At 39.6% G+C, this 27490-nt stretch overlaps 1 protein-coding gene across 8 annotated transcripts in view; it reads left to right on the forward strand.

Annotated features, from left to right (window-relative positions):
• Nucleotides 1–27490, forward strand: part of LOC105478732 (AT-rich interaction domain 1B) — a 447840-nt gene that overhangs the window by 109713 nt on the left and 310637 nt on the right. For all 8 annotated transcript variants that reach the window (XM_024791918.2, XM_071096644.1, XM_071096638.1 and 5 more), the window contains exon 3: nucleotides 16868–17017. In XM_024791918.2, the coding sequence (XP_024647686.2) occupies nucleotides 16868–17017 (150 nt within the window). The remainder of the gene's footprint in view (nucleotides 1–16867; nucleotides 17018–27490) is intronic.

The following is a 27490-nucleotide window of genomic DNA, read 5'->3' on the forward strand; positions in this document are numbered from 1 at the left end:
GCCACAACTTTAAAATGGAGTTCTTGTTTATTGCCTGGTATGACAAGTTTATCATATAAGTTAAGTTTATGTGCTAAATGACTCACAACAAACTCTCCCCTTCCCACTTGTGCCTAGAACTTACAGTGTCTGTGTTGGTAGAAATTTTGTATCCTAATATCAAACAGGTTGAGTATCCCTCATCTGAAAATCCGAAATTAGAAATGTGCCAAAATCCTAAACTTTTTGAGTACTGATGAGATGCTCAGAGGAGATGCTTATTGGAGCATCTAAGATTTTGGATTTTTGGGTTAGGGATGCTCAACCAGCAATTATGTAATGCAGATATTGCAAAATTTGGAAAAGTTTGACGTCCAAGACACTTCTGATCCCGAGCATTTCAGATAAGGGACATTCTACGCATACTTCCTAAATTAATCTCAACTACATGGTTTTACAATTTTAGTGTTGTTGTTATTGTTTGTTTGTTTTGAGTTTTGTTCTTGTCGCCCAGGCTGGAGTGCAATGGTGTGATCTTGGCTCACTGCAACCTCTGCCTCCTGGGTTTAAGCGATTCTCTTGCCTCAGCCTCTGGAGTAGCTGGGATTCCAGGCACCTGCCACCATGCCTGGCTAACAATTTTAGTTTTTAAAACTTAAAGAAGTGTGTGTGTATTTCTCATTTGCAGGCTTCCTTCCTCTGTCCAGCTTCTTTTCCCACCCCTGCTGGCTCTCTTGTGTCCTCTGGGCTCCCCGTGCCTGACCCCGTACTGCTCTCCTGGGACACAGCATGGCCTCCAAAGTGTCCTTGCCTCTCTTGTCCCAGTCTGAGTGGCTGTTCGCTTCCTCCACCTTTCACTTCCATTTAATGACTAAGCCTTGTGGGAGAGTGGAATGGGCACTTCCATTTGTGACTACTGGGTGAAATGGTGCAGGTTTCCTAGCTCTTGACCATAACAAGGACAGAGTTGAACCAGTGGCCTTTCAAAGTCTTTTCCAGTTCTAGAAGTGTTCTTAATAAAATAAGGTAGTTCTTAATAATGTGTAACTGTGCCGAGCCTTCCAAGGAGGGAGGGATTGGATACATATATTTTCATTGAAAACAATAGCTCATTGATCCAGCAATATGTGGACTGTGTCCTGGATATATTTTTGAGCATCTCCTCATCCCTTCCCTTTACCCCAACTCAAACTATGATCCAGGGAACAAGCTGCAAGGAGTCAGTTTTTGAACCACTGATAGGCTTTTGTGCTCCACTAACCCTACCTTTGCACACGGAATTCAGGGGAGGAATCATTGCTTTGTGAAATGGTGGGCTGGTGGTAGCAGCATCTTCTAATGTAGAAAGATTTATTTATTTATAAACCCACTCCTCATTTGTTATGAGAACATTCTGAAACTCAGGAAGGAGACAGAAGACTCATGCTCATTTGAAGCCTGTCCTGTCCTAGGTAATAGGGACAAAACCCCCAGCCTCCTCCCTGTCTGTGTCAGTGTGCAGCCTCGTCTCAGTCTGTGTCAGTGTGCAGCCTCCTCCCTGTCTGTGTCAGTGTGCAGCCTCCTCCCTGTCTGTGTCAGTGTGCAGCCTCCTCCCTGTCTGTGTCAGTGTGCAGCCTCCTCCCTGTCTGTGTCAGTGTGCAGCCTCGTCTCAGTCGGTGTCAGTGTGCAGCCTCCTCCCTGTCTGTGTCGGTGTGCAGCCTCCTCCCTGTCTGTGTCAGTGTGCAGCCTTGTCTCAGTCTGTGTCAGTGTGCAGCCTCCTCCCTGTGTCAGTGTGCAGCCTCCTCCCTGTCTGTGTCAGTGTGCAGCCTCGTCTCAGTCGGTGTCAGTGTGCAGCCTCCTCCCTGTCTGTGTCAGTGTGCAGCCTCGTCTCAGTCGGTGTCAGTGTGCAGCCTCCTCCCTGTCTGTGTCGGTGTGCAGCCTCCTCCCTGTCTGTGTCAGTGTGCAGCCTTGTCTCAGTCTGTGTCAGTGTGCAGCCTCCTCTCAGGAGAGCAGTGGGTGTCAGTAATGTACCAATGCTGGCTCTTCCCACAGGACTGTCTGTTCATGGATTCTGTAGTCGACACGATTCCCAAAGTCTCAGAGGAAGAAATTTAAGAGCCAAGTTGGGTCTTGGACGGTCTGTGGAGAAGTTGGACTCCTTGTATGATCACCATTGCCATTACTTCTCTCCATTGCTATGTTTTTCACCATGTACATCATTTAAATTTAGGGGTAGATAGATTAATGAGGAAATTTTCTCCCTGAGAAGTATCTTCATGGAACACTTAGACTATATCTTTTTAAAGGATGATGCTTTAAATTGATGCATTTTTTGGAATTTTCATTTTTGAGGGGCTTGGCATTTTCTTTTATTTTCATCAGCTTAGTTACAAAAATCATTTTGGCGAGGGTGGGGGGCCAGAAGAGCAAAAGGATATAGAAAGGCTGTGGAGCACCCAGCCTCCCGCACCCTCAGAGAGTGGGCTTTTGACTCCTGGTAACAATGCAACCGCATAATCTCACCTCACCCCCAATTCTTTCATTTGAAAAAAAAGAAGAAACAATTTCAAAGGCTGTATTTAAAACCCACACACGAATGAGTAATTTATATGCATTTGTCATGCAAGTATCCGGTCCCCAGGGTAGAAAGTGGCCTGCTGTGAATGGTCTTGCTCCTCCTGTTCGCCTACAAGGCTCCCCTTCCAAACTGGAAGATACCAGTTGCTTGTCTGTTTGTTGACTCTTTTAAAATTCTAGTCCTCTTCTGGTAAATCCTATTTTCTGTACCCTGCCCCCACCCCATAGTTATCTCAAAGAGAACAGTCTCTTTTCAATCAAGCATTCACTGCACATGTTCCAGTCATGCGGTTACAAAGTTGACATTGCAGCCTCAGCAAAGGTTATCTCTTTAAAATTTTCTGAAATTCCCCTTTGGCACATTCATTTTGGCAGCTGGGTTTATATAGGAAAGTGGTAAAGCTCTTGGCTTCTCTTTTTGTGCTTTATAAAAATAGAAATCTCTGGCCAGAAGGGCAGATAAGCAAAAAGCTCCTCTGTAATTCCCATCACTTCTGCTTCCCGAGTGTTTTCTGTTTTACAGTGTAGTAAATGGTGTCCTCACCATGTGCTTGTGGACCAAGTGGGTGGTTTTTAGAAACACGAACATACTGTAGCCTGACACTTATTTTAAAGTCTTATTAGAAAACCCTGCTGTTCTTACATGTGTGTGAAGTACTGTTAGACTGTTTTGACTTTTGATTTTGTAATCCTTTTGCATTAAAAACAATGGAAACAACTCAAAGAGTACCTTCACGGATTCAAAATTACCAGTTACAGTTTCGGCAATGATATAACAAGAAAGAGGGAAAATCCAAATTGCTTTGTAGTGAGATGTACTCATTACTAAATAAATGATACCTCGTGTGCGCTTTCCTGGGGCAGCGTTTTGGGATGAAAACAACCAAATCCCTGTGAGACAAGGCAGCTCTGGCCTTTTTATTTTCCTTCAGCTTTTTCTAGGAAAATGTTGCTTCTGTGAGTAGAATTGACCCATTCGTTACTATAGATTGCCTTCTGAGCCCTTCATTTGTTTCCACGTATCCTGTGACCTTCATAGGAATAGAGTTTTATGAAGTCAGGTTGATGCACTTCCATAGTTATAATTCTGTCATTTAAAAATGATGGTATATTTGGTATGGAAAACACTAATTTTTAAATTTTATTTTTAAATGCAAATATTGGTACCCTAGGTGTCAAAGCTTCCACATTAAAAGTGAGTGTGGCTCTTTTTACTGTTAAAAATTCTTTCCTGTTTTATATTGTTATATCAATAAGGCACACAAGCTTATAGGTGAATTTTTCACCGCTGTGACAGTTTAGGAAAGACCACATTTTAAAATGCCAGCTCTGTTTTCTTCAAGAATAGGCAGTATGAATTATTTAACTCTTAGGCAACCCTCCTACCATACCAAGTTTATATACACTGGAAATATGCTGGTTTTTTAAAGCTATTTTAGAATAAAATTTGTCATCCCTTGTATTAAACACATGCTCTTCTCTCAGAAGCTGCGGATTTTTTCCTGTTGCTCTTCTGTTTTGTCAAAAAAAAAAACACTGTAGACTTTATAGATCTGTGGTATCGAATACCCTCGATTGGATCCTCAGGAAGAAAGTGTTTTAAAGTGTGTAATTAGGGCACTTGAGCATAAAACTACAATTATACACTTGTGTGTTAATTTTGTGTACAGTAAGACTTTAGTTGAACACTGGTTGTAAATGAGAGGAAGCATTTTACTGCCAGTGAATGCCTGCATTTTATGAATACTTAAATAAAATCTCCTCTAATTGGCTGACCTGGAAAGAAAGGTGAAAACATCTGTAGTTCGATGGGAGAGGAGAATACAAAATGTGTACTAGAGATTTCTTTTTACAGGTACCTCGAAAAGTGATCTCACTCTTGTGTGCAGCTGTGCTTACTGTGCCTTCAGGATCGTTTGTGCTATTCTAGCTGCTGTTTCACAATAAAGGCGAACGGGGTGACAGCAGTTTAGATAGGCCAAGGAAAAGAATCAAGGGACAGAGTGGCATGGACAGTAGTTGGCAAGGAATTTTTGATATGGTTAAAAAATAAAAAGGCTTTGGGCTGATATAATTGACTTGCATTGGTTGACTATACGTTCGTTAATCAAATTCTATGTACAGGAGTTAGGCAACACTCCTTGAAGCTTGAAGGAGTTAATTTTGTGAAAACTAAAGGATGTACCACTTTGCAAAGTGGATAATAACATGGCAGAGCTTGTTACCCTAAAGAGATAGCCTGAACTGGAAATATAAATTAATTTAAGAAGTGTATAAATAAATTCATGGATAATAGATTCATACTGGTTATTAAGAGGAAATAAAGTCTGCTCAGGACATATCCCTGACTTCTGGAAATTGAGGTCATGAGAGGCACTACACGAGAGGCATTAGTTCCCACAGCTATATGGAATGTTCACTCCGCAGAACATTGGTCCGACCTGCTATTCACTGAAGCTGTGATTTGCTAAATATAGAGCAGTTGAACTTACAATAAGCAGTGAGATTTTGTAGGCAATTAGTAATTGTAAAGAAATCCAAGAGGGATTGTATGTGTATGTCTTTATAATCTTATATCGTGTGTACCCTTTTAAGTTTTATAAAAAAAAATTTGTCACAGCAAAAGACTTGTTACTGATAAAAAAAAATGAGAACTTTTCAATGTTTCCCAAATCAGAAAAGGTAAATCTGTTTTACCATATGAATTTTTTAAAATTTCTAAGCTAGTGGGGAGGGTTAAATTATCCCAGATGTGCTGGTTTCAGAAAGCCTGTTAAAAACTGGCAATATTTATGGCCCAGAAGTTACCTGTTAGGAAGGAACCAGGGCCCAGACCAGAACGTAGTGGACTTCAGAGCAACGTGAAAGCCATGGACTCAGCTTGTGAGTGAGGGTGGTCAGCTAGCCCATTCTGCAGTGTGAGATCCTTCTTGACCCTTTTGTATACTTTGCTAACTTCTTTCTCATCCTGGGTCATCTTTTTCCTGTTAGTCAAGAGAAGCCAGATAAAACTGGAAGGAACTTAGCTTTAGTGTACCGTGTATACAGTAAGTGCTCAATATACATTTGTTGACTATTTCTCATTTTTCAAGGATGAAAGATGAATTTCAGGAAATCGTGAAGTTTTTGTTGTTGTTGTTGTTGTTGTTGTTGGTTTTTTCCTTAGATACAACTAAGGACAAGATTTATTTTTCTTCTTAAAATAAGAAAGTGGGGGGAAAAAAAGGCACCTAAGTTGTTTAGAAGTCTCATTTGGGACTGTGGAATGTCGAGCAGTTGTAAGATCTTGACCTTGTAAACTTTATTACCTTCTAGCACATTATTTTTGACTGGACATGTTGACATAATAAAATTTCCTCATGCAATTGGTTCAACCACGCATCAGCTTAGCATCTGAATTCCTTGCTGTGGGGAATTTTCAGTCTGTCTCTTAGGCATGAAAAATGGTGTTTGATCTTCCTATGAAATCAGGAGCCAGCAGGATTTGCCACATGTGAATGGAGCTGTTGTGGACTTAAGATTTTTCTTCTGCTTTTTGCTTTCCCATTTTGTAGAATTTACCTGGAGGGGTTCAAATCTGTGGTGAAAAACAAACACATAAAAATTAAGGAGCTTTCTTCTGTTTAAGATAAATTGTTATAATATACTTTTTGATAACTCTTAGAAAGACAGCAGCAATAAATAATCCTAAATAAATTTCATTTTGTTCTAGATTCATGAAAAACAGAGTTGGTTTAAGGAGTGATTTTGGTATATATTCTTTGAGGCTGTTAATTCTTTATACCACACACAGATTTTCACATTCAAAAATAACATTATACTACATATGGTTTTGTAGCCTGCTATCTTTAAACCTCACCTCAATAATATAAGGATAGAACTTTTTGTTATTAAATATAATTAAAATGATAATTGTTATTTTCAATGGCTCTACAATATTTTATTGAAACCTCACCTCTGCTTTTTTTTTTCTTTTCCATCTCAAACTAATTTGTTATTGATGGACATTTAAACATTTAGGGTGTTGTCCTATTTTTGAGTGGAGCTGCAGTAAACTCCTTGCTACACACGTGTCTTTGCATACTTGTTTCATACTTTTTCTTTTCTTTTCTTTTCTTTTCTTTTCTTTTCTTTTCTTTTCTTTTCTTTTCTTTTCTTTTCTTTTCTTTCTTTCTTTCTTTCTTTCTTTCTTTCTTTCTCTCTCTCTCTTTCTCTTTCCTTCCTTCCTTCCTTCCTTCCTTCCTTCCTTCCTTCCTTCCTTCCTTCCTTCCTTCCTTCCTTCCTTCCTTTTCTTCCTTTTTTTCCTTTTCTTCCTTTTCTTCCTTTTCTTCCTTTTCTTTTCTTTTCTTTTCTTTTCTTTTCTTTTCTTTTCTTTTCTTTTCTTTTCTTTCCTTTCCTTTCCTTTCCTTTTCTTTTCTTTTCTTTTCTTTTCTTTTCTTTTCTTTTCTTTTCTTTTCTTTTCTTTTCTTTTCTTTTCTTTTCTTTTCTTTTCTTTCTTTCTTTCTTGACGGAGTCTCGCACTGTTCCCCAGGCTGGAGTGCAGTGGCGTGATCTTGACTCACTTCCACCTCTGCCTCCCTAGTTCAAGCAATCCTCCTGCCTTAGCCTCCTGAGTAGCTGGGACTGCAGGTGTACGCCACCACGCCCAGCTAATTTTTTTTTTTTTTTTTTGTATTTTTAGTAGAGACGGGGTTTCACCATGTTGGCCAGGATGGTCTCTATTTCTTGACCTTGTGATCCGGCTGCCACGGCCTCCCAAAGTGACAGGTGTGAGCCACCACACCCGGCCTCATACTTTTTCTTAAGATAAATTCCCAAAAGTAGAATTTTGGGTTAAAGGAATGTTGTTTCTATACATATTATGACTTGCCTTACATATTTTACTTTGTATATTCACCATGATCATTTCAGTTTGCCCTGTTGCTCTGTAATATTTTGGATTATGTAAAATGAAAACATAAAAACTCACTGATAAGCATCTAGGAGCAGTCATTAATTATGAAACAATTTACATCTAGGTCTAAAGGCAAGAATGATTTAAGCATAAATGTGTTAAAATGTGTGTTACAGAATGATAAAAATGGAGATGAACAGTTTAGACTTCTGCATTAAGTATATATACATATTCCACCAATATTTTAAAGCTATTATTTATATCCATTAAAATGCCTAAATCTTAAACATACAGTTCAGTGAGTTTTGACAATTATGTACGTCTAGGATGCCACCATCCTAATTAGAGTATTTCCATCACTTCTAGAAAATTCTCTCATGTCTCTTTCCAGCCGGGCCCCATATCCCACAATCATTGTTACAATTTCTGTCACAATAAGTTGATTTTGCCTGATTTTGAATTTCATGCAGACAGACCATACAGTGTGTTAAGAATGTATACATTTAATGTAGTTCTTTTCAAAAAATAGTTCTTGATGGATGTGTAAATACCAAACTGTGCATCTTTTTTTTTTTTTTTTTTTTTTTTTTTTTGAGACGGAGTCTCGGCTCTGTCTCCCAGGCTGGAGTGCGGTGGCGCGATCTCGGCTCACTGCAAGCTCCACTTCCCGGGTTCCCGCCATTCTCCTGCCTCAGCCTCCGGAGTAGCTGGGACTACAGGCGCCCGCCACCTCGCCCGGCTAGTTTGTTTTTTTTTTTTTTTTTTTTTTTTTTTGTACTTTTTAGTAGAGACGGGGTTTCACCGTGTTCGCCAGGATGGTCTCGATCTCCTGACCTCGTGATCCGCCCGTCTCGGCCTCCCAAAGTGCTGGGATTACAGGCTTGAGCCACCGCGCCCGGCCCAAACTGTACATCTTAAAACAAAAAGATCCAAAGCTGATGTGAAAATTGTGTAGAATAAAAACAATAAGTCTTTCAAAAGAATAAAATTGGACACTTTACCTTACACTATATATAAAAATTAACTAATAATCTTTCATACACCTAAGTGTGTAAGAGTTTAAAGCTATAAAACTCTTTTTTTTTTCTTTTTTCTTTTTCTTTTCTTTTTTTTTTTTGAGACGAAGTCTTGCTCTGTCCCCCAGGCTGTAGTGCAATGGTGTGATCTCGGCTCACTGCAACCTCCGCCTCCCGGTTCATGTGATTCTCCTGCCTCAGCCTTCCGAGCAGCTGGGATCACAGGCACTCACCACCACGCCTGGCTGATTTTTGTATTTTCACCACATTGGCCAGGCCGGTCTTGAATTCCTGACCTCAAATGATCCACCCGCCTCAGCCTCCCAAAGTGCTAGGATTACAGGCATGAGCCACTGTGCCCAGCTATAAAACTCTTAAAAGAAAACAGGGGAAAAGTTTGGCACTGGATTTGGTAATTATTCCTTGGATATGACACCAAAAGCATAGGCAACAAAATAAAGGACAAACTGGAGTACTTCAAAGTTTTAAAAACTTTTGAGCATCAAAGGATACTATCGAGAGAGTGAAAAGGTATAACCCACAGAATAGGAGAAAATATTTGCAAATCATATATCTGATAAGGGATTAATATCTATATAAAACACTCCTATCAACAACAAAACAAATAACCCAATTAAAAAATGGCAAAGGACTTGAATAAACATTTTTCCAAAGAAGATATATACATGGCCAATAAGCACATGAGAAGATACTCAGCAGCACTGATGATTAGAGAAATTTCATATTTCACAGTGAGTATGTTATCACTTCACACCCAGTATTAGTACAGCTGATACTTAATATTAAGAAAAGCCCAGAAAATACCAAGTGTTGTCAAGGATATGGAGAAATTGGAACCCTTGTGTCCTGTTGGTGGGAGTGTAAACTGGTGTAGCCACTGTGAGAAACAGTATGATAGTTCTCAAAAAATTAAACATAGAATTACCATATACTCCAGCAATCCCACTTCTGGGAATGTACCCCAAGATGTAAAAGCAACAATTCGACCAGATATTTGTAAACCCCTATTCAGAGCAGTATTTTTCACAATACCCCAAAGTTGAAAACAGCCCAGTGTTTATCCGTGGGTGAGTCGATAAACAGTTATGCTGTATACATTCCGTAGCCTTAAAACAAAATGAAACATGATACACACCACAACGTGGATGAACCCTGAATACATTATGCTAACTCAGACACAAAATAAGTCAGACACAGAGGAACAAATATTGTGTGATTCTGCCTATGTGAGGTAGCAAGACTAACCAAATTCATAGAGTCAGAAAGTATAATAGTGCTTGCCGGGGGTTGGGGTGGGGAACAGAATGTGCAGTTGTTATTTCCAGGGCGCAGTTTCCGTTTTGGATGATGAAATACTGGAAAAGGATGGTGGTGATGGTTGGCCAACAGTGTGAATGTACTTATGCATCATTGAACTGTGTACTTAAAATGGTTAAAATGGTCAATTTTGTGTATATTTTAGCACAATTAAAAATTAAAGTCTTTAGACATTGAAGATCAGGAGAAAGTTACTCATTCTATTACATAGCAAAAAAATAGCATGTGAGAATTCAGTAGCGGGGAGTTTTCACCACCTTAAGTATGTCTCTGATAAGTTTAGGACAATGCCAAGTATTTCTTTTGTTCATAGATTGTCTTCCTCCAAAAGGAGGAACAAACTGACAACCTAAGTAGATTGAGATATTCAGAGGCACCAGATCCATGATAGAAACTGGGGCGTGTTTTAGTATCCTAACTTCAAAGCTCACATCGAGGAGGTTCTAATACCTGTTGCAGTGTTTTTCTGTGCTTTCCAAGCGATAGAACTGGACTGGATTCGTTTAGTGCAAGGCAGCAGCTCTTAACGTTTCCATTGACTGTGGTGTGTGATTTCTATACGTATTTCGGGAAGTTCAGTCAACAGACATTCACCGAGCTCTTAGTACCGGACAGGCGTGCTGAATACAGTGATGAACTAAACCAGCAAAGGCCTGTCCTGTGCAGTGGACAGTCCAGTGGTGTGGTGGTGTTCAGTGGTCTAATGAGTTGGAGAAATCTTGGATGTAAAGGTGGACAGGTTTCCAGACTTTTTAAAGGATTTCACATATCCTTTAGTGTGATGATATGGTATGTTTTCTTTTTATAGTATATTTATTTTTTAAACTTTTTTAAATTATAGAACTCATTTCTGTGTGATATTCTATAGAATTAGTGTACCTTGTGGGACCCATAGGGAAATCAGTGACCTTTAGGGAAATGCTGGCGTAAAGTTCTATCTGTTAGAGGTTCACCAACCTACAGGACACTTCTTTCCCTTGGGAGGAGACCATAATGAAGGCTTCCTCCTAGTTCTGTCCTGAATACCCTGATGGCTTGTGAGGAGAGGAACAGCCACTCAGACACCAGAACTCAGAAGAGCCATGGCCTGGAGCGTGTCCTAGGTATTGAAAGGCCTGGGAGTGATTGGAGCACCTGGTCTTGTAGTCAGGGACTTGGCCTTTGAGCTCTCTTTTCCCAGGACACCTCCTGGGGTGTCCCCTCCTGCCTTGTGTGAGTGCTTGAGCTTCCCAGGGCCACCTCTTTTTGGGAGGAGGTTGACTGGGGTGGAGGCAAAGTCTTTATTATAAAAGTGGACAATTGTGAAATAATTTAGGCTTACAGAAAATTATAGATGCAAATATAACAGACACACTTGTGTAATTACACATAAAGTATATACAGGTGTGTGTGTGTGTATATATATATAAATATATGTATATAAAATTATATACAGGTATAAAAATAACATTTTACCCAATTTGCTTCACATCTTTCTTTTTGTAAAGGAACAAAGCACGGCTGAAGCCACGCCCCATCATCCCCAATCCTTTTCAATGCGTGTTTCTATACTTTTGCTATATGTATGTTTATAAACAGTATACACTAATATCTTATGTATTAAAATTTTATACAAATGGTATGCTACTGCATTAACTTTTTGTTGCTTTCTTTTTAAACTCAACATTGTATTTTTTAGTTTTGAACCATTTTGATGTGTGATGTCTTACTCCTTCCTTTTTACTCCTGTATACGTTTAATTGTGTGCCTATAGCAAAGTTAACTTTTCCAATTTACCTCCTGTCCTAGAGTTAGATTTTGTCCTCTTCTGTCAATTGTAGTAGACAGGACTGCATTGAATATCCTTTCTGGAACATGCGTGTTCGTGGGTGTATACTTACAAGGTACATGGCTGGGTCGTGGGGTCAGTGTACCTTTAAACCTGGTAGGAAGCTGCTCTCCAAAACTTCTTCAGGCCGGGCGCAGTAGCTCATGCCTCTAATCCCACCATTTTGGGAGGCCATGGCAGGTGGATCACCTGAGGTCGGGAGTTCGAGACCAGCCTGACCAATAAGATGAAACCTGTCTCTGCTAACAATACATAAATTAGCTGGGTGTGGTGTCACGCACCTATAATCCCAGCTACTTGGGAGGCTGAGACAGGAGAATCGCCTGAATCCGGGAGGCAGAGGTTGCAGTGAGCTGAGATCACACAACTGCACTCTAGCCTGGGCAACAAGAACAAAACTCCGTCTCAAAAGTAGTAATAATAATAATAAATTAATTAATTTAAAAAAAAACAATGTACGCGGCGGCTCACACCTGTAATCTCAGCACTTTGGGAGGCCGAGGCGGGCGGATTACAAGGTCAAGAGATTGATACCATCCTGGCCTACATGGTGAAACCCCATCTCTACTAAAAATACAAAAATTACCTGGGCATGATGGCGGGCGCCTCTAGTCCCAGCTACTCGGGAGGCTGAGGCAGCACTTGAACCCAGGAGGCAAAGGTTGCAGTGAACTGAGATCACGCCACTGCACTCCAGCCTGGCAGCAGAGTGAGACTCCATCTCAAACAAAACCAAACAAAACCAAACTTCTTTAGAAGGAAAAAGGGAGAGAGGGTAACCTTTGGTCATTTCATTAATTTTGGAGGATGAGCCAAAAGTTCAGGGTATGGTGAAATGAAAAATGAGTCCTGACCCTGCATATCTAACATGATACAGAAATGTGGAAGGTAGTACTTGTGTTCTTTATTGGGTTAATTTTCTAAAATAAATATTTAAGTGAATCATTTTTAGCTGTAAATTTTTTGTTGTTATGTGTGTTCATGTCTTAAAGGTCTTTATTTAGAAATGAGTGAAACAAATTCTTTTTCTTCTTCTTCTTCTTCTTCTTCTTCTTCTTCTTCTTCTTCTTCTTCTTCTTCTTCTTCTTTCTTCTTTCTTCTTTCTTCTTTCTTCTTTCTTCTTTCTTCTTTCTTCTTTCTTCTTTCTTCTTCTTTCTTCTTCTTTCTTCTTGACAGAGTCTTGCTCTGTTGCCCAGGCTGGAGTGCACTGGAGCGATCTCGACTCACTGTGACCTCCACCTCCCAGGTTCAAGTGATTTTCCTGCCTCAGCCTCCCTAGTAGCTGGGATTACAGGTGTGCGCCACCATGCCTGGCTAATTTTTGTATTTTTAGTAGAGACAGGGTTTCGCCATGTTGCCCAGGCTGGTTTGGAACTCCTGACCTCAGGTGATCTGCCTACCCTGGCCTCCCAAAGTGCTGGGATTATAAGCTTTAGCCACTGTGCCCTACCAGATTCTTATTTTTAAATAACAAATGGAAATGTTCTGATCCGAGGCATTTTTTTTTAAGATCTCCATTTAGTTCAGTTTTGCAGGTACAAAATATATATGTATTGTTAGAACTGTGTTCAAGGCAAAGCATGCGCTGGACAGTCAGGACTTCTGTGGGCCAGCGGTTTTTGTCCAAGTACACTGTGCTGTTAGTGTACCGTTCAGTGGCTGTAGATGAAGCTGAACATGTGTGTCAGATTTGGGTAGTCAAGAGATCTCCATATTATAATGTGTTCCTTGATTCATTAAAATTTTTCATATAATAATAGCTTGCTTTAGTAATCATCGAACAGTACTTACCATTCAATAGATATTTGTTGACGCTCAGATCCTCTTCCAGGAGCTTATATTCTAGTGATGAGGACAGACAGCAAATACGTGAACACGTAGTTAAGGGTTTCAGTACATAACTAAATCAGTCTCCCCTGTGATAAGATCAGGTTGTTCAAGGCAGGAGAATGACCATGGTTAGGGTTAGACTGGGGAGGGAGGGCTGCCTCAGCTACCAGTGCTCTGTGTCCCCAGCTCCCAGCAACTGCTGGCTGGCACTCAGTAACTGTTGGTTGCATGTCACTTGCATGCAACTGTCTGGTTATCTTAGTTATCCTGCATATGGTTAATAACTAAACGATTTGAAAACTCTTCAGCAATCAGAATAGGGTTTGCAAAACTTGGGACAGTGAAGCTCAGGTGCTTTCCTCACGGATCGGTCCTTTGGGCCCTCATTGTGTGGGCAGCGTGTGTGGGTGTCTTGGTCCTCAGCACGTTAGAAGCCTAACTGGGTTCGGGTGGGGATTGAGCTTGAGTGGTGAGCAGTGCTGGCTTGCTCTGATGGCCTTTGAGGAGAGGGACAGCCACCCAGACACCAGAAATCAGAGGAGCTGTTGTCTGCAGCATCCAGCAGAAGGCTCTAGGGCCTTCCATGTCTTGTGGGGCAGCCTGTTGATTTGTGTTTCATAATGCTATTTAGTTTCAGAAGTCTGAACAGTATATATTAGATCTTTCAAAGCCTTGCATCTGAATGCATTAACACACAAACAATAGTGATCATTAAAGAGTTAGATTTTAGGCCGGGCATGGTGACTCACATCTGTAATCCCAGCACTTTGGGACGCTGACATGGGCGGATCACCTGAGTTTGGGAGTTCGAGACCAGCCTGACCAGCATGGAGAAACCCTGTCTCTACTAAAAATACAAAATTAGCCGGGCATGGTGGTGCATGACTGTAATCCCAGCCACTCGGGAGGTTGAGCCACTCGGGAGCTTGAACCTGAGAGGCGGAGGTTTTGGTTAGCTGAGATCGCTCCATTGCACTCCAGCCTGGGCAACGAAAGCAAAATTCTGTCTTAAACAAACAAACAAATAAACAAAAAAGAGTTAGACTTCAGCTTCAGTCAGCTGGGGTATTCTAATTGAGAAACTGGTTTTTAAAGGTAACATTTAGGAAATAATTAATATTTTACAGACAGCACTACAACTTCTAGTTTAATAAATCTTAATGGCACCTGTATAGACTTCCAGGTGGGACTGGGCAGGGCATCCGCATGACTTGGGAAGGCAGTTGGAGATGTAAGGCAGAGTCATGTGATTGACCGTATTCACACAACTCACGTGCAAAGGGAATTGGACTTAGAGTCCATGTATTTCGAACCCAAAGATTCTTTGGGTAAACTAGAGTCGAGCAATCCGTCCTGTCATGGCTCCCACTGAAGGACAGCTGACCGGGTCCAGTTGGTTGGCACCGGGCCCCAGGTCTCAGGGAGAGCCCCTCTGTGCTGTTCCAGATTTCCTCAGCCCAGGCTCGCAGAAGGTGGGTGCCAGTGAAGTTGGTCCTAAATAGATGAATGAGCCATGTGTCTGAAAGGAGAGCAAATTGGTTTTAATTGTGGAGGAGCATATTTGAGGACACCCAGGTCTCAGTTTGCTCAGTTCTGTAGGCGGTTGCTCCATTGAAGATTTCTGCTGTGCCCACCTATCCTCCTCCTTGCCCCACACCCTGCACCCAAACTTCCTGGAGCTGGACTAGGTAGTAAAAAATTCTAGTCAGCTTGTGGCTGCTCTAGTGTTAGTGGGTTCCTGCAATCTGTCCTGTTGTTATCTTGCTTAGAAAACAGCGCCCCCTCCCCAAACAACACTTCCATATTGTGTGTGAGGGTTTCTGTAACCAGAAAGTCAACATATTAAAGCGCAATTCATAGGGGAGTTGCTGGCTGTGTTGACTGAGCTTTACAGTCATTTTAACACTGGCAGAAGTGTTATCCTAACTGCTTTAAATCAAACTGCAAAGATGCTTGTGTGAAATATAGTATTAGATATCAAATCAAACATATGGGTGTTGAACGGAAGGATGTGTGTTGTAGTGGTATATGGTATTCTAGCATGTGGAGTTGTATTTTATGGAAATTCGTTGGCTTGGCTTATGGCAGGGACATACATTCATTATGAGATATCAAGCTGTAAAATAAATAAAAGCAAAAAATTCAACTGTGCTGTTAAATGGCTTTCAATGCAGACTTTTCTGCTCCAACAACTTAGGCTCTGTGTGATGAGAGGTACTGTGAGACATTGTGGTCACATTTATTCTCATCCTTTTTGGTAGATGTTGAAAATAATCTGGATTGGATTGAAAGAAATATAGGAACTTTAACTTTTTCATTTTTTCCCCCCTTTTACCCCATTGTATGTGTTAGGAATTACTGTGCTGATTTTTCTGAGAGGCTAAGGGTTTTACTCCTTTCATCTTTTACCATTTCATCTGTGTCCTCATTCAGCGTTTCTATAGTGGGGTTGGGTTTTAGGTGCGTATCTGGTGCTCGTCATTAATTTTGTAAGTGTGTCTGCCTATGGGGCTCCAGTTCTTGAAGTTCTCCAATGGGCCATATTGTGGTATGAAACAAAATGACTGTGCCATTCTTGTCTCTAGAGTACATTTTGCTGTCCTGATATCTTGTTTTTCTTTTCCTTTCCTGCTCTCTCTTGAAATTACAGAAAGAGGCAATAGATTTCTCATTTTAAAAAATTCAAAAATACTATCCATGGTATATTTACTGCATGAGGAAGGATTTTCCTCTAAACGATGCTTTCAGGCATTTTTAGGCTGATGTAAATTAGAGATGGAGAAGATTGGTTGAGGCCATTTTTGTCTATACCTCTGGTATTTACACTGTCATATGCCTTGCTTTACATTGTTACCTGTTTTATCAACTAAGAAAATGCCATCCTTAGCAAAAATAGTAAATAAAATTGATAATTTAACTGGTATGTATGTGCTGTAAAGGCAGTTGGTATATTCTGACTTTTTTATTCTGAACTTAGAAACAAACATATACCATAATAAAGCATTCCCAACCACAAGCCTCCTATAAAGTATTACTGAGTTAACCTGGACTATTTGAGTTCATTTTAATTTTCACTGTTAGGTGGGAGTGGATTTCATATCATGCGTCTCTTTCTTAGTAGAGGCTATTTTTTAGTATCAGTATTTAGCACTTCCTCCCTACTCCGTCTTTATGGTATTATTCAATAGTTTCTATCTGATAGAATATGATGGTTTTTAAAGGCAAAGTCAGATTGCCTTTTGACTTCATTGATAGTATGTGAATAGAAAGCAGCATGTCAATTTGTCTAATGAAGAGAGGATTACAAATACTGAGTTTAGTTGCTTAGCAGAGAACCCCCTTCATGTTGCCGAATTGAAACCATATTCAATTTCATTTAATTGCACATTTTGACTTTCTTATTTGCTTTGCTTGACTTTTTGACAGATGCCTCCTCAGTATGGACAGCAAAGTGTGAGTGGTTACTGCCAACAGGGCCAACAGCCATATTACAGCCAGCAGCCGCAGCCCCCACACCTCCCGCCCCAGGCGCAGTATCTGCCGTCCCAGTCCCAGCAGAGGTACCAGCCGCAGCAGGTGAGCACAGCGCACTGGCCCGCAGGGCCCTGTTTTCTCCACCGAGGCAGACCTGGTTCTGAAACATCTTCCTGTCCTTTATTAAAAATTATATTCTCAGTGGAAAAAAAATTAGTTTTGAGAAAATGCACAACTATAACCTAATTTAACCCCATCTCTCCCTCTGTCTTTTCCCCTTCTGAGATTGGAGGGTGAGAAGAATGACTGGTTTAATAGCTGTTTGCATTATTGGTTAGTGGCAGTAGAAAGTTATCAGTCATTACTTGTTCTCTGTCATTTGTGTTCTGAACCTTTCAAGAAAGCACTCTGTCACTTTGTTAAGGCTTATTCAGGAGAAGGATTTTATCAATCATTTAATCCTTGTAGTTGGCACATGCATGGTATTTTTATCTTGACCTTTGTTTTGTTTTGTTTTGTTTTGTTTTGTTTTGTTTTAATGGTAAGTGTTACTGTGTGAAAACATTGTTGCCTTTGACTGTGTTATTCTCTTTAAACTCGCTTATAAGTAGATATTCACTTCAGTTGCAATATATTAAAATACTAATTGGAATCATGTACTTTAACTATGTCAAGCAGTTTCTAGTTTAAAATACTCTTTTAGGTTATTGGGTTATATATTAAAGTTTACAGAATTTTTAGAAAAATAGTATATATGTTATGTGATAAAATGATTCAGTTTCCTTATGTTTTAGAGACTGTCACTAATGAGTGACATGAAAAGGAGCAGTGAGTGAGGGACTCTTACTCTGAATCCAGATAAAATGTTCATAGCACATCCAATCATAAGCATCAAAATAAAATTTTCCGACCGGGTGCGGTGGCTCAAGCCTATAATCCCAGCACTTTGGGAGGATGAGGCGGGTGGATCACGAGGTCAGGAGATCGAGACCATCCTGGCTAACACGGTGAAACCCCGTCTCTACTAAAAATACAAAAAATTAGCCGGGTGTGGTTGTGGGTGCCTGTAGTCCCAGCTACTCAGGAGGCTGAGGCGGGAGAATGGCTTGAACCCAGGAGGTGGAGCTTGCAGTGAGCCAAGATCGTGCCACTGCACTCCAGCCTGGGCGACTGAGCGAGACACTCTGTCTCAAAAAAAAAAAAAAAAAAAAAAAAAAAAAAATACATATATATATATATAGATATATATGTATACACACACACATATATAGTTTTCCACTTTAATACTTTCTTCCTTCTCTTTTGTGTGGTGAGGTAGCAAAGAGAAGATGGACACGTAGCGTCGACTTTTTCCTTTTTGAAGGACTTCTTTTGTGGCTTGAATAGATCATGGATATTAAGCAATATAAATAAATTTATGGAGCTTAATTTTAATCAGTTTGGCTGGTTTCTTAAATATTTTCTTGGGTTTGTTGGAGTGTACTTCCATGTGACTTACCAGAGAATTCTGAACAGAGTTTATGACTTTAAGCAAAACATGTTAAAACAACAGCTTGGATTTGAGACCCAGTACAGTCTTGTTTTCACATACATGTTTTTAAAAGCTTGAACCCAGGAGGTGGAGGTTGCAGTGAGCCGGGATCGCTCTACTTCATGCCAGCCTTGCAACAGAGCAAGACTCTGTCGCAAAAAAAATGTGGTAACATATGGGGTTTGTAGCAGTAGGAATGTACATCATTTCATAGTTACCTGGTCAAATCTTTTATTAAAGTGTATGAAAATTTTAAAACACTTTAATATAATTTCTTTTTAGATGAGAGAGGCTGGTATCTGGAGTTTTGATAAAGTTAAAACCTTTTTCAAGGGGCTTTCAGAGCCTTATTGAACATATCTGTAGACCCAGAGTGTTTTGTCGTGTCATCAAAATTTAAGGACTCAATAGATAAATTATATTACTCATTTGACTGTAGTATGCTGAAATGAATCTCTGATCATAAAACCAATTTGATTAAGGATTCTGAATGCCTGTCATTTTCTTCAAGACCAAGCTCAAAATTTACTTCCTTTAAAAACTCTTCACTGATGACTTCTAGCACATGGCAATTAGTTATTTAATATCTTTCATATTTAAATATTTAAAGCATCCTACAGGTAAAATCTTAATATTATTTTAATGTGCTTAGTTTCAGTCTATCTTATGCTTTGATTATCATTATTTTATTGATTTGAATACAATAAATTGTATGGTAAGATATATTCCATAACCATGACTTTTTAATGTAATTGTAGTAATTTTTGCATATTCTGGATAAAACCAAACATTGCTCAGAATACATTGGAAACTTGTTCTTGGGTTCGTACTTCCTAACTATAAAATGTCTGAGTTATATTCATTGTGGGGTAGAGAGGTGAAAGTTATATTCATTGTGGGGTAGAGAGGTGAAAGTTGCCCGCATCGGATGGTCTGCTTCGACAGGAACAGTCTTGGATTTTAGGGAGTTGGATGGCCAGATAGATTTGGAAAGTTTTTCAAAAAAATGATACCTGGCATTATAGATATATTTAGCACCTCCAAAACCTAAATAATCTATCCTGAAACAAAGTAAAAATTACCATTAAAATATTATCAAAATCAAGCTAAATCTTAATAACACTGAATTCATATACCTTTAAAAACTTAAGAAACAACCATATTTAGTTTAATCAGCCAGTATTTCATAACGACCAGAATATTTCTTTATGCAGTCTTTCCTTTTGTTTTCAAATGTGGTTTACGTAATCTCTTGCTTTTGCATAAGACAGTCAGTTAGCAAGTATTAGTAGTACGTAGTGTCTTGTTAATGCGATTGATACAGATGGTAATTTTAGGGTTCCATCAAGATACCTCACATTGTGTCTTCAATATTTTTCATATGTTTAATATTTTGGCTAATCAATACATTCATTGGTTTCAAAAAATAAAAAGTGCAAGGAAGGGATTCTGAGAAAAGTCTCTTCCCATCTTAGTTCCCTCTGCCCACGTCACCACCCCTGTTCTTGACTGGATGACCATTTATAGTTTATTGTATGTTTTTTGAGTTTCTTTATATCAAGAAGCACAACACCGTATTTTTATTTTTCACCCTATTTTTACACAAATGATGGTGTATATATAGTATATACTATATGCCTTCTTCCATGTATTTTTTTTTCTCATCCCCTTCTTTTACTCACTTAGATATATTTTCTGGAGATCTTTCCAAAGGAGCACATACAGCAGTCCCTCCTTTTTTTTTTATAGCTTCATTACATTTTAGGGACACACCATGATATATTTAGCCAGTTCTTTTTGAGGAACATTTAGATTAGTGCTGGTTATTTGAATTGAAACAATGATGCCATGCTAAACTTTGTGTAGGTGTCATTTCATAAGCGGGCAGTAATATCTGCAGGATGAATTCGGGAAGCCACAGTGCTGGGCAAAGGGTGTGTGCATTTCCATTCCCAGTGGGTATTGCAGGTTGTAGCCAATTCACACTCCTATCTGCACGTGAGAGGACTCTTCCTACATATGTGTTAGTAGCGTGATTTTACAAAGTTTCTGGATTTTTGCCCATCTGGTACATATTGAGCATTCTAAATCCCAATGTCTGAAATATGAAATGCTATAAAATCTGAAACTTTCTGGGTGCCAACATGACCCCGCAAGTGGAAAATTCCATACCTAACCTCATGTGATGGGTCACACTCAAAACACATGTAAAACATCGTTTCAGTCGCACAATTATTTTAAAATATTGCATAAAATTGCCTTCAGGCCATATATGTAAGACACATTTGAAACATAATGAATTTCATGTTTAGTCTTAGATTCCATCTCTAAGATATCTCGTTTGTATATATGCAAATATCCCAAAATCTGAAACACTTCTTTTTCTAAGCATATAGTTTTAGTTTACATTTATCTTGTTATGAGTAATGTTGAGTGTTGTCTTGTGTATTTAAAAGCATTTGTGTTTCCTTTCTCCGGAACTGTAAATTTATATATTTTTATTTTGAATTTTCTCTCTTCAGTTGTTGGTCTTTAAAAATAATTTTAAAAACCCTTTGTATATTAGGGAGACTGGGCCTTTGTCTGTAATATGAGTTATTAGCTCCAGAGGCAGAATCAATAGAGTAGAATAATAGAATAGAATCAATTGTGCTCACACGTGCACGTGCGTGGACACACAAATACATACACACACACACACACACACACACACACACACACGGAGATTTATTATAAGGAATTGGCTCATATGCTTACGGAGTTTTCATTTCCGAAACCTGCAGTATGGGCTGGCAGGTGGTGAGCCGATGGTCTGATGAAGTCAAAGGCAGCTTGCTGGGTAATTCCTTCTTGCTTAGATGGGGCTGGTCTTTTGATTCTAGTTAGGCCTTCAAACTAAATGGATAAGGCCCACCCACATTATGGAGAGCAATCTGTTATTCTTAGAGTCTCCAGTTGAAATTGTTAATTTCACTTACAGTACCTTCCAAGATCACGTGTAAAATTAACCATTGCAACTATCTTTCCCCATCAACTGGAGATGCCAGTAAAATCATTAACTAAATTTCCTTAGGTGTATGGTGTTTGGGGTCATTTTGGGATTTCTGTTATTTTCCATTGGTTCTTCTATTAATGCATTAGTACTGTACTGTTTCTCTATTGTCTTTTAGTATCTGATAGGGGTAGTATATCCTCATTATCCTTCTTTTTCAGTTGTTGGTTTTCTTTTTCCTTTTGCTATTTGTATGTGCTTATTTTTTCACATAAACTTTTTCTTTTTTATCACGCTATGTTCTAAGAATTTTATCTTTTGTTATTGTTATAATGGGATCTTCTGTGAAACAGGGCACTTGGAAAAGAATAACGATAAGACACGCAGAAGCACTTTACTTGAATAGCTTTTTCCTTTTTGGAGCCCGCTGACCAAAGATGAGAAATATCCCTGTAATAAAAAGATGGGTTTGTTTAGCTCAGGTGGCTGCAGGCCAGGGAGGATGCGGTCCTGAGGAGCCCCAGGAGCACTGTGGAAACGGGGAGGTGGGGCTGTAGGAGGGTTGGGGTGTGTGTTAGATGAGTCTAAGAGGGGGTGGCATCTTGAGGGGTGGTCCTCAACTGGCTGCTCTCAAGAAGCTGGGGCTACTTTTGTGATTAGGTATTTTAATTTTTATCTAGGAGACAGGAGGATTGAAGTGGGGCAGGGTTGTCATTGGTAAAGAAGCACCAGTCACCACATGCCTGTAATCCCAGCACTTTGGGAGGCCAAGGCGGGTGGATCACCTGAGGTCGGGAGTTCGAGACCAGCCTGACCAACATGGAAAAACCCTGTCTCTACTAAAAATACAAAATTAGCCAGGCGTGGAGGCGTGTCTGTAATCCCAGCTACTCAGGAGGCTGAGGCAGAAGAATCGCTTGAACCCGGGAGGCGGAGGTTGTGATGAGCTGAGGTCGCGCCATTGCACTCCAGCCTGGGCAACAAGAGCGAAACTCCATCTCAAAAAAAAAAAAAAAAAAAAAAAAAAGCTCCAGCCACTTAGAAAAAGAAGCGGGGATGGTTTGTCATTTTTGTCGTCAACAAGTGGCCCTAGGCGCCTGTTGTTTCAGGCACTGTTGCTGTGCTGTAGGAGCTGTGCAGTCTGCTTGCTCTTCTGTCTGGTTTTCCTTTGCTTGCCTTCGCACATTTCCACTCCACCATCCCTGCCTCTCCTGCGTGGAATAGCTTTCCATCTCTCCACTTGTTCAGGTACTTTTCAATTTATTTTATAATATTCTTCAAAAAATGGCTGCTGTATTGCTTTTGTTAGCATTATTCCTATGTACCTTATTTTTTGTTGCTATTGTAAATTGTATCCTTTAAAAAATTACATTTTCTCATTGTTACTGTTGTATACAATTGTAACAGACTTTGTATATTAACTTTCTGTGTCTGTGTGTCCAGCCACCTTTTAAATTCTTGTGAATTCTGCTACTTCTAGTCATTTGCGAAATCTGAGGTTTTTTTCATTAAAATAAAACTTTAAAAAATCACTGCCTTCCTACTTTTTTGCCTTTCTGCAGACTGGCTCCTCTGTACGCATTCTTTGAAACATCTGGCCATTCCTGTGTTATCCCTGATTAAATGAAGGCTTCCAGCATTTCATCGTTTAATACAGTGTTTCCCCTTTCTTTTCTTTCTTTTCTCTTTTCCCTGTCTTTTTGTAGCTGTCCACTGTTGGGCTAAGGAAGTTCCCTTCTTTTCTAGTTTGCGAAGAGATTTTTTTCATGAGTGGATACTGAATTTTATCTTCTGTCTTTTTTGTAGGTATCGAGATGATCACTTTGATTTTACTTATAATCTGTTTTTGAGATAAATTACCTTTTAAGTATCAAACAAAACTTGCATTCTATAATAAACATAGCTTCATGATATATTATCTTTTTTATTCATCACTGGATTCAGTTTACTAACATTTGTTTTAGGTTTCTTGAATCAGAAATTCATGAATTAGATTGAACTGTAATTATCCTTGTTAGGTTTTGGTATCTGTACTTTTTGAGCTTTGAAAATGAATTGGAGGCCAGGCGTGGTGGCTCACACCTGTAATTCCATCACTTTGGGAGGGCAGATCACCTGAGGTCAGGAGTTCGAGACCAGCCTGGTCAACATGGTGAAATCCCATCTCTATTAAAAGTGCAAAAAACATTAACCAGGTGTATTGGCACACACCTGTTATCCCAGCTGCTTGGGAGGCTGAGGCACGAGAATTGCTTGAACCTGGGAGGCAGAGGTTGCGGTGAGTCAAGGTCGCACCACTGCACTGTAGCCTGGGCGACAGAGCAAGACTGTCTCAAAAAAAAAAAAAAAAAGATGAGTCCCTTTTTTAATTTACTAAAAGAGTTTGTGTTGTTATCTGTTCTCTGAATGGTAAAAGTGTTTATAAAGCTATAAAGGGTTGTGTAGCTTTTGATTTTTACCTTTTGTCTTATCCCTGATTTTTTAACTTTAGTAGAGATGAGGTCTTGTTCTGTTGCCCAGGCTGGTCTCAAACTCTTGGCCTCAAGTGATCCTCCTACCTTGGTCTCCCAAAGTGCTGGGATTACAGGCATGAACTACTGTGCGCAGCCATTTAAAATTTTTGATTTCATTTCTTTTGTCAATATAGGCATATTCAAGTTAAAAATTTCTTCTTGTGTGAGTATTGCCATATATATTCCTATGTATAAGAATTTGTCCATTTCATATAATTTTTCAACTTTATTAACATAAAGTTCGTAATAGTCTTTATTACTTTAATCTCTGTACCATCCAGAGTTAAGGCATTTTAATTCATAATGGTTTTTCATCTTTTATTCTTGGTAAAACCCTTTCCAAAGTGACTTGGTCTTTATTGTCTCTATTGTGTGTCCTTGTAAACAAACTTAATGAAGTTCTTCTCTCACCTTGATTACGTCTTGCTTTCTCCTTTATTAATGTTTATTTTGCTGTTCTTCCTCCCCCACCCCCACTCAAGTGAATGCTTATTTGAACCTTTGTTGTTGATGAAGCTAAATATGAGACTAAAATTTTTTCTCTTAAGTACTGCTTTGGCTGAATCTTTCAAATTTTGATATGCATCATTTTTGTTTTCTTTTAGTTCTAGAATTTTTTTCTTTTTCTTCATTCCTTGTATTTTTTGAAGACAGTTTTATTGGGGCCAGTTTGCATTCTGTTTCCTCAGAAGGATTGATGGGTCTTTGCTTTTGCCAGTTGCCAATGGGTACCAGTCCTTTCAAACAATGTTTTGTGTTTGATTTTGTGAAAGTTTTATTACAAGAAGATTCTTAATATACAGATACACAGAATAACATAATGACCACTCCTATGCCCTCACCTGGTTTTAATATTACCAATATTTTACCACATTTGCTTCCCTGTCTCATCTTTTCCTCCTCTTCCGACTTTCTTCAAAGTATTTTAAGTCACAGATACAACTTTTCTCCGCAAAATAGTTCTGTATGTGTGTATGAAATGTAAGGGCATTTCTTTTTTTTCTTCGTTTTCTTTTTCTTTTTTTTTTTTTGAGACAGAGTCTCACTCTGTCGCGCAGCCTGGAGTGCAATGGTGCAATCTTGGCTCACTGCAGCCTCTGCCTCCCGAATTCAAGCAATTCTCCTGCCTCAGCCCCGAGTACCTGGGACTACAGGTGTGCACCACCGCGCCTGGCTAATTTTTGTGTTTTTAGTAGAGATGGGGTTTCATGATGTTGGCCAGGATGGTCTTGATTTCCTGACCTCGTGATCCGCCCACCTCGGCCTCCCAAAGTGCTGGGATTACAGGCGGGAGTCACTGCGTCTGGACAAGGGTGTTTCTTATATAACAGCATCGCTGTCACCACGTCTTATTAAATTAAATATAATTCCACTTGTCTACAAACCTAACCATGTTCAGATAGCCCCAGTTGTCTTCAGAATACCCTTCTATATCATTTGTTTCAAGCAAAATTTAAACAAGATTTATTACATTGATTTGGTTCTAAAGCCTTTTTATCTAGGACAGTTTCTCCTCCCCCAAATTTGTGCTTTGACATCTTGAAAATCCTGGGTCAGCTGTCCTGTGGAATGACTTTGTCTGCTTATTTTCTCTTGATGTGGCTTAACTTGCTCATCTGTTTCCTATACATTGCAAGTTAGATCCACAGGCTTGAAGATTAACATTTTGTCTGTGGTCATTGTAAATTATGTTCCCACATTTTAGGCCTGCTCTTGTTCACAGGATGGGTCTGTGATCCTCCTTTTGAGTGAAGAGCCTCCAGGTGGTTCTAGCCCCCGCCTTTCTTGTGACCATCAGCTACAGCTGAGGCTGAAGAGACGTTGTGATGGACAGATAAAGCTTCCCTTTGTACGCTGTCCAGATTCCTCACAAACTACATTGGTGAGCACAACACATGCTGGTGACCCTAGGCCTCTGGGTTTGGGGTGGTTGTTATCCATCATTTCTGACTGACTTGTTCTAGATGCTTCAGAGGCAATGCTGTGGGTTTATTGTATCAGATGGAGCGTAATGTTTGGTCGTCCCACAACAGTGAAGTTAAGATTGATTAGAGGGTTTAGGTGATGATGGTCTCTGGGGCCGTTCTAAATGAAATATCTTCTTGAGGTTTTGTAGACCGCACCATGAAGTGTTAATTTTGACCGGATACCCTGGTGATGGTTAGCTTGTGGTTGCTGTTTCTTAAAGGAGCCACTTTAAAAAGTCCTCCTACCTCAGCATATCAAGTTCAAGAAAGGTATTTCTCTTTTCTGTTTAGTGGGTTTGCAAGCTCTTAAATGATGGGTATAGCCCTTCTTGGTCCTTAATTTAACTGAGAGGTATTGTCTTGTATTTTACTCCCTTTTGGCAGGCCCTGGACTTCCTCTCCTTTCCCTGTTCCTCGTATAGTCATCAAAGGGAAAGTTAGACTCTATAGCAAAAGTCAGCTTCTACCGCTGTCTTGGTTTCTCTGTTCTCAGTTTGCTCTCTAGGTGTTCTTCGTGTCACTCACATTTATGGCAAGTCTGGGATTCATTTAAAAAGGGTTAGAAAAGGCGTTTTATCCACTATTTCGGGTTTTTCAATCGATAGCTATTTAGAGCATCTAATCCGCCATACTGCTGGAACTGGTAGTTTCATATTTTCTAGTTGTTTCTTTGCTATCCTTTATACAATTGGAAACCATACCAATATGTAATATTTATGATAGATCATTTAGAACATATAGATAATACCTTCTCATTGTTTTGAATCAGACTTTTCTAGTGTCTCCCTTATTCTTTTAAAATAAAGTTCTTAGATAATGTGAACTCTCCACACACAAAATTTTAAACAAAATTAGAATAATGCACTGACTGTATATGGAAAATGAAAAGAAAGAAGTTTGTAATATTGTATGCTTGATTAAGCAAACGTTTAGGCATACTACTTTAGAAGACTTGTGAAATAGATGCTTGATGTATATGTGTGATCGCTGTGAACTTGACAGCTACAAAATGAGATTGATGCAGGAATGTTGTATTGGCAACTCAGATGTCTCAAACAGGGTTGTCAGTGGTGATGTCGTCTTTTGAAATGGTGAGCAACTGTTGGCAAAGTTCTGTGCAAAGCAAAGTATAATCTTCCCTCAATATACTTGATGGCTTTGTTTCTGGAAGATTTATTATGTCATAAGATGATTTTAAGAACACCTTGTTCTTATTTGCAAAATGGTGTTGCGTTCTAGACTCAGCTAAATAATTAGTTTTTTTTTTTTTTTTTTTTTGAGGCGGAGTCTCGCTCTGTCGCCCAGGCTGGAGTGCAGTGGCGCGATCTCGGCTCACTGCAAGCTCCGCCTCCCGGGTTCCCGCCATTCTCCTGCCTCAGCCTCCCGAGTAGCTGGGACTACAGGGGCCGCCACCACGCCCGGCTAATTTTTTTTTGTATTTTTAGTGGAGACGGGGTTTCATTGTGTTAGCCAGGATGGTCTCGATCTCCTGACCTCGTGATCCGCCCGTCTCGGCCTCCCAAAGTGCTGGGATTACAGGCTTGAGCCACCGCGCCCGGCCTTTTTTTTTTT

The sequence above is a fragment of the Macaca nemestrina genome, chromosome 5, assembly GCF_043159975.1.
Source record: "Macaca nemestrina isolate mMacNem1 chromosome 5, mMacNem.hap1, whole genome shotgun sequence".
Lineage (NCBI taxonomy): Eukaryota > Metazoa > Chordata > Mammalia > Primates > Cercopithecidae > Macaca > Macaca nemestrina.